The sequence below is a fragment of the Mesocricetus auratus genome, unplaced genomic scaffold (assembly GCF_017639785.1).
Source record: "Mesocricetus auratus isolate SY011 unplaced genomic scaffold, BCM_Maur_2.0 Super-Scaffold_4256, whole genome shotgun sequence".
In the NCBI taxonomy this organism is placed as follows: Eukaryota; Metazoa; Chordata; class Mammalia; order Rodentia; family Cricetidae; genus Mesocricetus; species Mesocricetus auratus.
Genome location: NW_024429182.1, coordinates 52,731,256 through 52,744,234, shown reverse-complemented (window position 1 = coordinate 52,744,234; position 12,979 = coordinate 52,731,256). Strand labels below are relative to the sequence as shown.

General features: G+C 49.6%; 1 protein-coding gene across 1 annotated transcript; it reads left to right on the top strand.

Moving 5' to 3' along the window:
• Positions 1-1,726: 1,726 nt before the first annotated feature.
• On the top strand, positions 1,727-11,736 carry Gal3st3 (galactose-3-O-sulfotransferase 3). Its single transcript, XM_040749758.1, has 3 exons — positions 1,727-1,939; positions 5,484-5,720; positions 10,041-11,736. Exons 2-3 carry the CDS (start codon positions 5,596-5,598, stop codon positions 11,209-11,211), a joined length of 1,296 nt encoding a protein of 431 aa, XP_040605692.1. The 5' UTR covers positions 1,727-1,939; positions 5,484-5,595; the 3' UTR covers positions 11,212-11,736.
• The last annotated feature ends 1,243 nt before the right edge of the window (positions 11,737-12,979 follow it).

The following is a 12,979-nucleotide window of genomic DNA, read 5'->3' as shown; positions in this document are numbered from 1 at the left end:
CACTCAGAGAGCCGGGCGTTGGTGGCGCACGCCTTTAATCCCAGCACTCGGGAGGCAGAGGCAGGCAGATTTCTGTGAGTTCAAGGCCAGCATGGTCTACAGAGCGAGTTCCAGGACAGCCTCCAAAGCCACAGAGAAACCCTGTCTCGAAAAACCTAAAAAAAAAAAAAAAAAAAAACCACTCAGAGTCTTTCCTGGGTCGAGACCCCATGACCCTTGTCTGCCCAGCACCCACCAATTCGTTCTGTCTCCTTACTGCTCCCACTAGTTCTTCCCCTCTCTATGCAGCCTGTTTGTTCTTGTGCGTGTGAACAAGGGAGAAGAACACAAATGGTCTCATTTCTCACCCACACGCTTCAGAGCTCTTCCTAACCACCTCCGTCTCACCAGCTGTCCCCAAGGGAGAAGTGATTGGAGGGGGGGGCATACAAGATGCAGGAAAGGTGAGGTTTTCAAGAGACAAAAGCAAGCAGAGGGGCAGGGAAACTGGTTCTCCTTCTCTTCATCCACATCCAAACTGTGACCCTTGCCCTTGGGTTACCATCGCTACCTTGACCACTGGGAGGGCAGGGGGTCAAAGCCAGAAAGGACAGTGCTAAGTAAAGAACAGTGGTGGCCTTCCCTTACGCTCGTCTGCCTACTCGTGGGCACCATTCACAGACCAATGCAAGTCTCTCTCTGCTTCTTGTAACCAGAGAGCCCAGAGCAGGTCATCTGAGGCTGAAGGCCCCAGTGTGCTCAGAGGGAAAGGGCAGTCAGGGTCTTTAAGGCAAGATCAACAGAGTAGATGGGTCAGCAATATAGCTAGGGCCAGTAAACAGCACACTATTGTCCTGGAATGTAGATAGGATACCAAACTAAGGGAAAGATTGAAAGAAAACAGAAACTCACATGTCCAAGAATCCCGGACTCTGAAGTCTTTTCTTTCTCCTTAGCAAGGATCTTTACATGATGCCCACAGCCAATAGGCTTTGTGAGACCAGAAGGGACTAATGCAGCCCCTTTCAGTCCCAGCTTTGGGTAGCTACCCTCTGAAGATCCTTTCCTTCCTCAGAATGAAGGGGACAATCCATGCCAGCCCCAGAGTTAACTGTGGGCTCATGGCATTTAATGTGTTTTCAGGAGATGCTGCTGTTAGACATCCACAAGGAGCTCTCTCAAATAGAGCCGTTACAAGGAAACAGTTGCCCATTTCAGTGCTGGGACTGACAGGACTCAGGAATTTGCCTCCTGACTCCAGAATGGAGTAACAGCAGAAACCAGAAGTAAACTGAGACCGCTGGAGTCCTGGTAAGGCATGGGTGAGCTAGGAGCTGCTGCAGGAGCTGGAGGACAAACCAGAAGGGAAGGAGACCAGACAGGCCCAGTTGAAGTGGGAAGTAGAGGGGAAATAGAGGAGACTGCAAGTGTACCTGGACCTCTAAACCAATCTCAAGAAGCTCCAGTTACCAACCCAAGAGAACCCAGCAATGCTGTAATGTTCAGAGTTTACTGACACCTTCCCAGCCTCGGTTTTCACTTCTGATGGAGAAAAAGTGTGTTGAGCATAATGGTGTTGAGCTCTCTCTACAAGATTGCAAGGAGAAGATGCCTGCATCCAAAGATGTCAGTATCACCAAAGTGCTCAGCAGCAGCAGGCATGCTACAGGGTACCCCTCCCCTTGCTGCTTCTCCTTTTCCCCCTCCCCTGAGCCGCCAGGCCCCCGCCCCCGCCCCCGCCCCGCCCCCAGTGCGAGATGGGGGACGGGCGGCAGGCAGAGCTGAGCTGAGCGGACAGACACAGACGCTGCCACCTGATCCCATCCAGGCGCAGCAAGGCAAGCCACCAGCACGGACTTTCAGGGCCCCGTTACCTTCAGACCCGGCAGATTTCAGGACAAGGGGCCCAGGGGGAGCGGAGGGTAGCCCGGGACCCAACTTGGAGACAGAACCTGCCTGCGTGAGTACTGCAGTAGCCAGCCAAGGGCTGGAGGAAACAAGGGTGCGCTGCAAAGGGGATGGGAGCCCGGGCAGTTGCAGAAGAGTATCTTGGGGGCCTAGTGCCAAGAGAGCTTGAGGGGGTGCCACGGTACCCTCAGGAAGCAGGGAAGGGGATGAATCTGGCCTTTTCACTATAATGACCAGATCTCTAGGCAAGATCGGGAGGAAATTAAGGGGATGTGGGTCGCGGTGGGGGGTGGGAATGGGTAGTGATGGAGAAAGGAGAATGAAGAGAATTCAAAGGCATGGATAAAGCAGGGGTGGATGACAGAGAGAGGAGACTGGGAAACCTGGTGCAGGGGGAAGAAGGGATGGAAAGATAATTCAATTTCTTAGGCCCTATTGTGCCACCCTCTGGGCCCTTTTCTCTTGGAGACCTGTGTGACCTGGGATATGCCATGCCCCAAGTCAGGTTAAGACTCCACATCACTGAGAGGACAGTTCCCAGTGGTCCAGGCCTCGGAGCCACTCCTCCAAGGACATCAGCATCAGCCCTGGAGCTCTGAGGAGAGATGAGGAAAAGATCATTTGGGAGTAGGGTAGACATCTGGGTTAGTTTTCAAAGCTCTGGCTGGCGTTGCCATTTCTTCTTTGGATCCCCAGAGAAAAGAAAGCAATTTACAAAACTGAGCAGCAGCCTGAGGTAGACTGTTCTGACTAAAATTAGCACTGCTATTCTGATAAGGCTGGCACCCTGACCTCCTGGGGAAGGGGGGGGGAACCTCTTTCTCTCCATAGAAAAGACACTGGAGATAGGGGAATAGGTGAAGTCTCTCTAGGCAGCAGCCAGGGCCATCCCTCCAAAGCTATGAACCAGCAGCATGGCCACCAATTTGCTTCAGCCTCAAGACCAGGGAACTCACTCCAGGCCCTCACTGCTGAGTCGTTCGTTCTCCACAACAGAAATGACCTGACTCGGGAGGCAGGCCTGCTTGCTCTAGTAACCAAGTGCTACTATCTATCTGGACCTGCAATGGTTTCTCTGGCTGAGTGCCCATATACAGGTTACAGGGTTCTTGCTTTCAAATACCTGCATACCTGTCATGAAGAAAAGAATTCTACCTGTGCTCTGAAGAGTGTTACTAGTTACAGCACAGACTAGGAGACGAAAGGGCAAGTCAAGCCTAGGAAGATGTCACAAGGCAGGGTGATTGGTCCATACAGTCCCAGAAAGGTCCTTGGGATTGCGGGCAACAATGGACTCGGCTGTATCCAGAGGTGACAGACAAGCAGTCTATCATTGCCAGGGGCCAGAATCCCGTGTTCCTATTCCTGGGGATTGGTGCCTAGGGATTCCTGTGCTGATGAAGGCCTGTTTCCCTTGCAGACCTTAGATGCAACCTGGCTGACTCGCCAGATGCAAGCCTGGTAGGTAGTAGATCAAGTCCTATTAGAAAGGGACAGGGTACCGGGCAGCACCCTCTTTCTCTATGACCAGGGAAAGACCCACTGTAGCTCCCCTTACACTTGGCCTCCTTGGCTGGCTCAGATTCCTCTGAAAAATAGGGTGGTTTCCACATTTCTAAGAGAGGTAGAAATATACTTGCCCTCTAATTATCTCTTGGGAAATCATGTCATCGAGTTCTCCAAGCAGGACTTGTGACAGAAACTTTGACTCCTCCAAGGGCTAAGAACTTGACTTCCTCCTACTGTAGACCAATCCTGCTCTGCCTCAGAAATCCCCCAAGTTAGGGAGGACCTAGGCTGCCTCTTCTGTGCCCTTGTTTGCCCTCTGTAGCCAGACCCTTGGCTCTCTTGGCTCCAAGATGATTGCTGGTGGAAGAAATCAGAAGATGGGACCTGGAGATAAGGGGAATTGTAAAAAGGACATCTTTCCACCTAAATGGGTTTAAGGGTAATCTAGGATTAACTGGGGAAGGGGTACAAAAAGAAAAAGTAAGCCAAGCCCTGAGTCAGAGTTGCCTCACTCCTCCTGGGACCAGGTGTCCCAGTTCCATAGCCAAGCACATTCTCCTAGGGTTGCAAACCTTCCTCCCCTTCAAAGAGAGTAGTGAGCGCTGATGCTGCCTCTGAATCCAAACTAGTAAAATAGACCCACCCTAGCCTGGGGGCAGGCCTGGCTGCAGAAGCTAACTCTTCACCTGAACTGCCAACACATTCTTGTAGAGAAAGAAAGCCAGGACAGAGATCAAGCCTTCTCTTGCCTCTCTGTTCCTCTTCTTCCCTAGAATGAAGGCTCATATCCTGCTGGAAATTCTCAGCAGAGCAAGTGGGAGACATGTCTTTATTCCCCACCCTAGCTGTTATCCTGTTACCTTGGCCAGCCACCTGCACCAGTCAGCTGATGGAGCCATCTTTCTTGGTGTCTAGGGATCAAATCCAGACAAGGTCCTAGGGCTTCCAGTCCATCTTTCCCTGGCACATTTAGTTCCAGGCCCTTAAGACAGTGACACAAACAGGAGGGCTCAGAGTTCAGAAGCAAGCAGAATTACTAGACCAGGCAGGGATAAAAAAATAAGGTTTTCTTAAATTATTTTTTTATGTGTATGAGTGTTTTACCTACTTGTGTATCTGTGCCCTATGTGCATACTTGTACCTGCAGAGACTAGAAGAGGGTGTCAGATCTCTTGGAACTGAAGTTAAAAACAGTTGTGAACTACCATATGGGTTCTAAAAATCAAACCTGGATTATCTGGAAGAGCAGCCAATGCTCCTAAACACTGAACAATCTCTAGCTTGAAAAAATTAGTTTTGAATGGGAACAGCTCACATAAAGTCTAAGGACAAGGACTTTGGAGACAGAAGAGTAGATCTGGCTAGATTTGGGGGTGCACACCTATAATCTCAGCATTCAGGAGGCAGAGGTAGGTGGATTTCTGAGTGTGTGGCCATTGTGGACTACACAGCAAGTTTTTAAAATAAGAGTAGTTTTGAGTTCTCAGTCTGCTATAATTGGCTGTGTGACGATGAACAAGTGACCATTACCACTTAGCACCCCATTTTCATCATCTGCTTAATGGGAAACAGCTGTGGTGTTAGGCATTAGTAATAATACAGTAGGCCTGCAGTACTAATCCGACTGAAGGAGGGGAGAAGTTGGCTGTTTCTGAGTTTATTCTCAGGGACTCAGACCACCCCTTGGCTCAAAGAGACAGATAAGGAGCTCTGGAAGAGAGAAAGCCTTCGACTGAGGCTTGTGTCCTGAGCCACATGCTGCTGCTGACACAGACTGCTGCAGACCTAGATTCAAATGGCCATGAGAAAGAGGCAAGTTAGACACAGAGAAGTAAACACGCAGGGCTCAAGAGACAGAACGGCTTTAATCTTGAGTGCTGGACACATCCCAGACCTGTAATTCCACCCAACACTAGTTTATCTGGACAGTGAAGAGATCCGGTCTTGGTGGTGGGAGGTGGAATTCAATCTACCCTGGCATCTCTGTTCACCCAACTCATTTAATCTCCCCTTTGCCAAAGTCCTACTAAGCCTGGAGTGTAGCTCCTCTGCCCACTGCAAACCTGTCTTTTTCCTTGTTCTGCCAGGCTTTTCGGGAACACTGGCCCTGCTACCAGAGCCCCAGGACCCCCCATGAGTGCTGGTAAAGTAAGTCCTGGATAGTGAAGCCCTGGCTGGCCCAGGAGTGAGCACTCCACCATGCCACCCATCCTCCAGTGTCTGCAGCAGTCCACCACCACGATGAGCCGCAGGAAAATCCTGTTATTGGTGCTAGGATGCAGCACTATAAGCCTCCTCATCCACCATTGGTCACAACTCAGCTGGTAAGTGAGGGAGTATAGCCCCCGTAAGAGGTACTGTAGTCCAAAACAACCAAAAGGCTTCTCTGGGCTCCCCGCTTCCTATAATCCAAAAGTACTTTCCATACATATCCTGTAGAGCAGTGGTTCTCAACCCTCTTAATGTTGCGAACCTTTAATACAGTCCCAAATGGTTTTGTTTCTACTTCATAACTGTAAGTTTGCTACTGTACGAATCATAATCCAACTACCTGTGTTTTCCCATGGTCCTAGGAGACCTCTGTGAAAGGGACATTCCACCCCAAGGTCGAGAACCACAGCTCTAGAGCCAGACAGGCAAAGACTCGGCTCTGTAAAACTGAGTAAATCGCTCAGTCACAGAATTAGTTAGCCAAGATTTGAATCTAGCCTGAGTCTTTCCTACAGCATCACAGCTGAATGCTTCCTCAAGGGGTTGCAAAAAACAATTTGTGGAGCCAGGCGTTGGTGGCGCACGCCTTTAATCCCAGCACTCGGGAGGCAGAGGCAGGCGGATCTCTGTGAGTTCGAGACCAGCCTGGACTACCAAGCGAGTTCCAGGACAGCCTCCAAAGCCACAGAGAAAGCCTGTCTCGAAAACCAAAAAAAAAAAAAATTGTGTGGATTTGTTCTTTTGAGACACATTCTGACTTTGTAGCCTTAATTTTTTTGGGGGGAGGGGTTCGAGACAGGGTTTCTCTGTGGCTTTGGAGGCTGTCCTGGAAGTACTCTTGTAGAGCAGGCTGGTCTCGAACTCAGAGATCTGCCTGCCTCTGCCTACCAACTGCTGGAATTAAAGATGTGTGCACCACCAATGCCCAACTGTAGCCTTGATTTTTTTTAATTTTATTTATTTATTATTAAGTATGCAGTGTTCTGCCTACATGCCAAAAGAGGGCACCAGATCTCGTTATAGATGGTTGTGAATCATCATGTGGTTGCTGGGAATTGAACTCAGGACCCCTGGAAGAGCAGCCAGTGCTCTTAGCCTCTGAGCCATCTCTCTAGCCCCATGTAGCCTTAATTTTTAAAGCTCTCTTTTACAACCAAAAAGCTCTTCCTGAAACTCACTATTTAGACCAAGCTGGCCTCAAACTCACAGAGACTGGCCTGCCTCTGTCCCTCTAGTGCTGGGATTAAAGGTATATACAACCACACCTAAACACTGAATTTGTGAAATGCTAGAGATCAAATCCATGACCTCAAGAATGCTAGGCAAATATTTTACCAGTTAAGCTAAATCTTAAGTCCTTTGAACAACTTATTAGTCCATTACTTGGGGCATAGTCCTTCATTCCTGAGCTCATGTCCTCACCTATAAAATCTGTGACCCTCTGGTGTCCTCACCTATAAAATGTGTGACCCTCTGGTCATCCTGATAGAGGGCACCACGAAATGGGAATTGGTCTCTTTTCCTGATTCCCTGTGTGAGCCCACCAAATCCTTGCACCTTTCAAGGTGTCAATTTCCCCCATATTCCACATAGTTTTCTGAGAATAGTATAAATAGACCCAGTGTCACCTGCCAAAGGATTTGCTGGTTTTATAGATGTCTGCATTATCTATAATGATGTCTCATTATCCTGAGCCCCAACCAGCTACATAGGAAATTCCCATTGTGTTCTCAAGCTGCTTAGAGCTGCTGTTATCATGTGATGCATAAGACAGTACAGAAGGCCGGCCGGTGGTGGCGCACTCCTTTAATCCCAGCACTTGGGAGGCAGAGGCAGGCGGATCTCTGTGAGCTCGAGGCCAGCCTGGTCTACAGAGTGAGTTCCAGGACAGCCTCCAAAGCCACAGAGAAACCCTGTCTTGAAAAACCAAGACAGTACAGAAGAATCAGGAGTGATTCAAAGCCTATCCACATCTGATAGGTAACAAGTATTCTAAACATCCTCGCTTCAGGATCTAGGAACAGAAGTGAAGATGCCATAAGGGCAATACTTAAGTTTAGAAGGGTACCTAGAACAAAGTAAAAGCTCAAGAAATGCACACATAAATGCACACAAATACCTTAATAGAAACATGTAACAAGAACAACCAATCTATTGCTGCAAAGTCTGATGTTAACCTCCCCCCATTCAAAGTGATAAACCAGTTAAAAAAGAGAAATGAGGAAGAGCATAGAACATGATTTGGTGACAGATTCTCCTCGGGTCCTCAATTTCCACGAATTTAAAGTAAGATCCCTTAAGGATCTCCAAGAGGCACTTTGACCTGTTGAGCTCAGTCTGCTTTTGAATTTGTGATCCTTCTGTCTCAGCATTCTCAGGGCTGGAATTACATGGAGGCTATCCTGGAACTAGCTCTTGTAGACCAGGCTGGCCTCAAACTCACAGAGATGCCTCTGTCTCTGCCTCCTGAATGTTGGGGTCAAAGTGTTTGCCAAGCAAGCTTGATACTGGAGTTCCAGCCACAGATCCCAAGTAAAAGACCATGTGTGATGACTCACATCTTAAATCCCAGAACTTTTTTTTCTTTCTTTTTTAAGAAAAGGTGCAGCCCTGGCTGTTCTGGAACTATGTATACCAGAATGGTCTCTAATTCACCGAGATCTGTCAGTTTCTGCCTCGAGAGTGGAATTAATGTGTGCGCCACCACTGCCTGACTAATCCCAGAACTCTTTCATGTGCATTGGTGTTTTGTCTGCACGGATGGCTATATGAAGGTGTCAGAAACCCTGGAACTGGAGTAACAGACTGGTGTGAGCTGCCATGTAGGTGCTTCAAATTGAACCAGGTCCTCTGGAAGAGCAGTCAGTGCTCTCAACTGCTAAGCTATCTCTCCAGCTTCAAATTCTAGAACTCTTAAGAAGAAATGGGAGATGGAGACAGGAGAATCAGCCAGAAGGGCACTGTCCAACTGGCTGCCATACTCGAGACAGAAACAAGAGTCTTAGCCTCAACAAAGTAGAAAGAACAATTTTTTTTCTTAGAGACAGGGTTTATCTGTATTGTTTTGGAGGCTGACCTGGAACTCGCTCTGTAGACCAGGCTGGCCTCAAACTCACAGAGATCCGCCTGCCTCTGCCTCCCAAGTGCTGGGATTAAAGGTGTGAGACACCACTGCCCGTAGAAAGAACAAATGAGAAAAAAAAGTCCTCTGATCTCCACATGCACAGACTTGTGCATACACACACCCTAAATAAAATTAAAAAACAAAATCCTCAAGACAGCTACTGAAAGCAAATAACATTTATTCTCTTTCTAATTCTGTGAGTCATGGATCCAAATATGGCTAAGAACTCCTGATTTCAGGCCTTTTGTAGGTTTTCAGTCAAGGTATCTTCTAGATGTATAGTCTTTTCTGAAGGATTGACTAAAAAGAATCTATAGTTCTTCAAGCAGGCTGATGGACTTGGTTCTCAGTTTTTTTGGGACTGGCATCATGGGGTTTCTACCTAGCTGCCCACAGTCTGCTGCCTTCTTCTGATATAAATTATCCTGGCCAATCGGTGGTGTTGCAGACCTTCAATCCCAGCAGTTAAGAGGCAGAGGACAGCCAATCTTTGAGCTACAGAGCAAATTCCAGGACAGACAGGACTACACAATGAAACCCTGTCTTGAAAAACCAAAAATAAACAAATAAATAGGCAACCAATCCTGGAAGACAGTGAGAGAAAAAAAAAACAATAGTCTTTCCCTGCTATAAATTCAGAGGTGGCTGGGTGGTGGTGGCACATGCCTTTAATCCCAGCAAGCAGGAGGTGGAGGCAGGTGAATATCTGTGAGTTTCAGGCCAGCCTGTCCTACAGAGTTCCAGCACAGCCAGAGAAAGAAACCCTGTCTTGAAAAATCAAAAAATAAAATAAATTCAGTGAAGATACTTGATCATCTCTACCCTATTCTGTTGCATACAGTGTATCAGTTAAGTCTAGCCCTGCTCAATGGAAAAAGAATATATATAAGGGTGCCACTATTAGAAGGTTACCATGAGTATCTGCCTGCCTCTGCCTCCCGAGTGCTGGGATTCAAGGTGTGTGACACCACACTCCCTGGTTTACTACCCCCTGTGCCCCCCAAATCCTTTATTTATATATGGGTGATTTTGCATGCAGTGTCATCTGAGGCCAGAAAAAGGCATTGGGTCCTATGGGATTGGAGTTACAGACAACTGCGGCCAAGTGGGTTGTGGAAATTGAACCCGGGTCCTCTTAACGGGACAGCAAGTATTCGTAGGACTCGTCTTAAAGGCTACCTGCCACCTGATCTCTCCTATCACAAAATAAAGCCCAGGCTGGTCCACTCTTCCACATTGGCCACACTAGTCCCCCCAAAACTCGCTGCACCCTTGCATTTTCTCCTCACACACACCCTGGGCTTTGCAGGTACCCTAAGTTGTTCCCTCTGAGCTGCCCGCCTCTGCGAGAATCACCACCCCGTGCTAAGCACATGTCTGTGGCCTTCCTGAAGACTCACAAGACAGCGGGTACCACGGTGCAGAACATCCTGTTCCGCTTCGCAGAACGCCACAATCTCACTGTGGCCCTGCCTCACCCCAGCTGCGAGCACCAGTTCTGCTATCCGCGAAACTTCTCGGCACACTTCGTGCACCCGGCCACGCGGCCCCCGCACATGCTGGCCAGCCACCTGCGCTTCGACCGCGCCGAGCTAGAGCGCCTTATGCCTTCTGACACCGTCTATGTCACCATCCTGCGCGAACCCGCCGCCATGTTCGAGTCGCTCTTCAGCTACTACAACCAGTACTGCCCGGCCTTCCGGCGCGTGCCCAACGCGTCGCTCGAGGCTTTCCTGCGCACACCGGAGGCCTACTACCGTCCAGGCGAGCACTTTGCCATGTTTGCGCACAACACGCTGGCCTACGACCTGGGAGGCGACAATGAGCGCAGCCCTCGCGACGACGCAGCCTATCTGGCGGGCCTCATCCGCCAGGTGGAGGAGGTTTTCTCGCTTGTCATGATCGCAGAGTACTTCGATGAGTCCCTCGTGCTGCTGCGGCGTCTGCTGGCCTGGGACCTGGACGACGTGCTCTACGCCAAGCTCAACGCGCGCGCTGCCACCTCGCGCCTGGCCACCATCCCCGAGGCGCTGGCGCGGGCCGCGCGCACCTGGAACGCGCTCGACGCCGGCCTCTATGACCACTTCAACGCCACCTTCTGGCGCCGCGTGGCGCGCGCTGGCCGCGCGTGCGTGGAGCGCGAGGCGCGCGAGTTGCGCGAAGCCCGCCAGCGTCTGCTGCGCCGTTGCTTCGGCGACGAACCTGTGCTGCGACCCGCTGCACAGATTCGCACCAAGCAGCTGCAACCTTGGCAGCCCAGCCGCAAAGTGGACATCATGGGCTATGACCTGCCTGGCGGCGGCGCTGGCCCTACCACGGAGGCCTGCCTCAAGCTTGCTATGCCTGAGGTGCAATATTCAAACTATCTTTTGCGGAAGCAGAAGCGCCGAGGTGGTGTGCGGTCGAGGCCAGAACCAGTCCTGGATAATCCTCCCCCTCGACCCATCCGAGCGCTGCCCCGCGTCTCGCAGGGTACCTGAGTTCTGTCTGCCTCTCTGAACCCAGGTCTTGCTCCATTAGGGCCCTTTTATTTCCCACGGGCTTGAGCCCTGTGTCCAAATGGAGGTGCATCTGCATCTGAGCCTGCCACCCCAGTGTCGCCTGGACCCCGCTTTCTGGGATGGCATTGATGGACCACCCACTCCTTCCCAACTGGTTGGTGACTTTGACAAGAGCTCCAAGGGCATTCCAAAACTGCCCACCCTGCCTTCTTCTGGGGACTGAGCACCCGCCTGTCTTTTGGGGAGCCGAGGCCCCCACCTGTGTGAAGTGGATGGCCAAGCCCTGGAGAGGGACTAAACCCTGTGAAAACACCATGTTTGGGTCAGCACCTGGGCTTTTTCCCAGGGCTGCAGAGGTCCACTACTGTCTTCCAGGTCCTACCTTCCCTACACACCTAAGCTGCTCTCAGACACCCAGAACCAAAAGTTCCTGGGTTGGGCTTTTTTGTTTGTTTGTTCTTCCTCCTCTTTTTTCTTCTTTTTTAATAAAACAACTTTAAATTATGTGGGGTGTATGTCAGTTATTGAAAGCCAGAATCTCCAGGTTTGAGGATGAGGCAGATTTTGGGGAGATGCTGTGGCTAGACCTAGACTCGATCAAACTCCCTGCTGCCCCCTACAAATTTCCACAGCCTTCCTCAGTCCTTTGACCTGGCATACCCACAGGGACCACAGCCAACTGAGTCCCGCTCAAATGCCAAAATGTCTCTTTCCATTCAATTCAACCGCATTTCCCTAGCATCAAGTAGTTTGGGACCGTAGATGAACAAGGAAGATAGGGCCTCTAACCTCAAGGAACCCCTAGGGGACAGTGAATCAGAAGCAAGCCTGGAACTACCACATGGCTTTGACAGGCTGGGAGCAGGGTCGCTCTCAGGTAAGGGGATGGGGCCTGACTCCAGTTTTACCACCTCCTTACCCTAGGCACTTCCTTACTCACAGGAAGAAATGACTTGGATAATGATCAATTCTTCTCCTCAGCTTCCCTTAGTGCAGTTAGATATTCTACACTTTTGAATAAAATCTCCCTCAAAGAACAGCAGAGACAGCCGGGCGTTGGTGGCGTACACCTTTAATCCCAGCACTCAGGAGGCAGAGGCAGGCAGATCTCTGAGTTCGAGGCCAGCCTGGTCTACAGTGTAAGTTCCAGGACAGCCTCCAAAGCCACAGAGAAACCCTGTCTCGAAAAAACCAAAACAAAAGCTCAGTGGTAGAGCACGTACCTAGAAAGCGCAAGGCCCTGGATTCAGTTCTCAGCTTTGGAAAAAAAAAGTCAAAATAACAAAAAGGAATAGCAGAGAGTCAGGGTATGCTGGCAAATGCCTTTAATCCTAGCACTACGGAGGTGTCTGAATTTGAAACCAGCCTGGTCTATATAGTTCTAGGCTAGTCAGAGCTATATAGTGAGACCCTGTCCTATAAAACAAAAATGAGAACTAGGAATTCTGTTGCTTTCTCTAGAGCTACCTTGAATAGCTAGGCAAGTAGTAAAACAACTAACATGGTCTGCTGTGTACCAACTATTTTACAGCTTTGCTTGAATTGATTTGTGAGATAAACATTATTTTACACAAGATGGAACTAAGATGGTTCCTTAGGTTAAATGATTATCCAGCCGCACAGCTAAAAAAATACAATCAAGATTTGAACCCAGACCCTACAGTTTCAGTATTAGTTCACATGTGCAGTGTTTAGTGTCATACAAATAAAGGTCGCATGCCACATAATCCTTTGGACCGTCTCCCCA

Bases quoted from the DNA above. Each gene is read 5' to 3' on its own strand.
- Gal3st3 (XM_040749758.1), top strand. From the start codon at position 5,596: ATGCCACCCATCCTCCAGTGTCTGCAGCAGTCCACCACCACGATGAGC. The intron at 5,721-10,040 runs GTAAGTGAGGGA...TGGGCTTTGCAG, and splicing joins CATTGGTCACAACTCAGCTG to GTACCCTAAGTTGTTCCCTC.